The following is a 2,160-nucleotide window of genomic DNA, read 5'->3' on the forward strand; positions in this document are numbered from 1 at the left end:
CCCTCCCTGAGCCAGTGCTCAGCCAGTCGAGCCTAATCTACCTCCAAAAGAGTCTGTTTGTTGTGATGGAGGTGGGGTGGGGAAGTTTACATCATTTCTCCTGAAACCTGCCTTTTCCTCTCCCTACATCCCAGGGGATCTGCCTTGTTCTGAGATGACCCACGCTGAACCCACAGACTTTCACCCCCAGGACACTGCCCCAGCCTTGGGTGACTGGCCTAACATGGACACTTGACCTAAAATGAGGCAACGAATCCTACCCCAGAGATATTTGCGCTGGGGGCAGAGCGAGGGACTGGTAGCTCCAGGGGCTGGAGCTGTGAGGTACAGAACTTGCCAGCAGCTGGCTGCTGTGTTTTCCATGCTGAGGGTGTGACAGTGGTCACTAATAAGAGAAAAGATCCTAAGAGGGTCTGCATGCCTGGCTGTAGTTGTCCTAAGCCCACTACTTGAACACCCCAGTGTCCTCATGATATCTGGCCTTCTTGGCCAAGCTAGGAGAGTCGGGTTTCTGTACCTTGCAATGATCACTCCTAACTAGATTGGCTTGGGCCCTTTTCAGTCCCACCTCTGACCATGGCTGGGAAAGAGTTTTCTGGGTTTTTTTGTTTTTTTTTTTGAGACAGAGTCTGGCTCTGTCGTCCAGGCTGGAGCGTAGTGGCACGATCTCGGCTCACTGCAAGCTCCGCCTCCTGGGTTCACGCCATTCTCCTGCCTCAGCCTCCCAAGTAGCTGGGACTACAGGTGCCCGCCACCATGCCCAGCTAATTTTTTGTATTTTTTTTAGTAGAGACGGGGTTTCACCGTGTTCACTAGGATGGTCTCGATCTCCTGACGTTGTGATCTGCCCGCCTCGGACTCCCAAAGTGCTGGGATTACAAGCGTGAGCCACCGAGCCCAGCCCAGTTAACATTTTTGATTGTCCTAACAGAAGAGGGGGCAAGCAACTGGCATCTATTGGGTAGAAACCAGGGTTGCTAAACATCCTACAATGGGCAGGACAGCCCCCTACAACCAAGAGTGATCCAGTCCAGAATGTCAGTACTGCAGCTCTTGGGAAGCCCTGGCCTACCTTCCCTGAGATTTAGTGTTCCCATCCCTAAAATGGGGACTATGGAGCTGTCATATTTTTCATGAGGACCCAGTGAGTTGACAGACATGATCCTCCTTTCAGGAAAAGACACATTCCTGCAGAGATCATCATGAAGTCTTTATTATTGAGAATAAATTAAGATGGAAGCCCCAGCGAAGGGGGGCGGGGTGAGGCAGGTTGCCAATCTGTGTCCAAAATGGGGCAACAGAGTCTCCACACAGGAGGAGGGTTCTAGGGTGGGCTTGGAGTCTGGCGGGGCCTGGCTCAAGGGGGCTGGGCTTGGCCCCAGAAGTGTGGCACAGGACAGGGAGGGAAGGTAGGGGCTCCTGCCTGCTGCCTCAGTCTTGGAGCGGGAGGAAGGGCTAGGAAACTCCAGCAGAGAGAGGGGGTTGGGACCCACTATGGACAGTCCTCACACAGCCCACGGAGTTCACCCCGTTTCCACCACCTCCTGCCCTGCCTGGGGCCCCCACGCTCTCTCTCACATGTACACATCTCCTCATCTCCCCAAGCTTTCCCGCTCCCCCCAGACTTTCTCTCTCTCCCCTCCCCAACCCTCTACCTCGGTCTTACCCTTCTGCACACCCCCACCACACACCCTCACCAGTTCCAAACCTGAGCCCTGCGGGGTGCGGCTGGGCTGGCCCAAGCTGACATCCCTCCAAACGAGGTTCTTAGGTTCTTTCCTTGGGTTGCCTTTGACGCCTGCCGCCTGAAGCTGCAGGGCCGGTGCCACTGAGTGGAGGCGGGGGAGCTGAGTGGGGAAACAGGATTTCACGAAGAAATGAGGGCTCGGGAGGCTCAAGACAGGCAGCCGTAGCCATGCCTGACTCCAGTGGAGGGGCAGAGTGCTGCGCAGCACAAAGGCACTGGGGCCCAGCGGAGGATGCTCCTGAGCTTGGGAGAGTGGGCTCTGGGTGACTCAGCTTGACACGGAGAGCAAGCCCTGGGCCAGCCAGGCACCTAGCTCCCCGACCTCCACTGCCAGCGCACCTGAGGCCTCTGTCGGGAGAGCCCAGGCTACAGAGGGATAGCGCGGAGGGCCAAAAGACCGGCCTCCCTCTGCT

At 56.5% G+C, this 2,160-nt stretch overlaps 1 protein-coding gene across 1 annotated transcript in view; it reads right to left on the reverse strand.

Moving 5' to 3' along the window:
- LOC105539007 overlaps positions 1-2,160 on the reverse strand; it is a 27,689-nt gene that overhangs the window by 9,906 nt on the left and 15,623 nt on the right. Inside the window, exon 5 of the mRNA XM_011979115.1 lies at positions 1,698-1,828. Coding sequence (XP_011834505.1) covers positions 1,698-1,828 — 131 coding nt within the window. The remainder of the gene's footprint in view (positions 1-1,697; positions 1,829-2,160) is intronic.

Source organism: Mandrillus leucophaeus, unplaced genomic scaffold (genome assembly GCF_000951045.1).
Source record: "Mandrillus leucophaeus isolate KB7577 unplaced genomic scaffold, Mleu.le_1.0 Scaffold2, whole genome shotgun sequence".
In the NCBI taxonomy this organism is placed as follows: Eukaryota; Metazoa; Chordata; class Mammalia; order Primates; family Cercopithecidae; genus Mandrillus; species Mandrillus leucophaeus.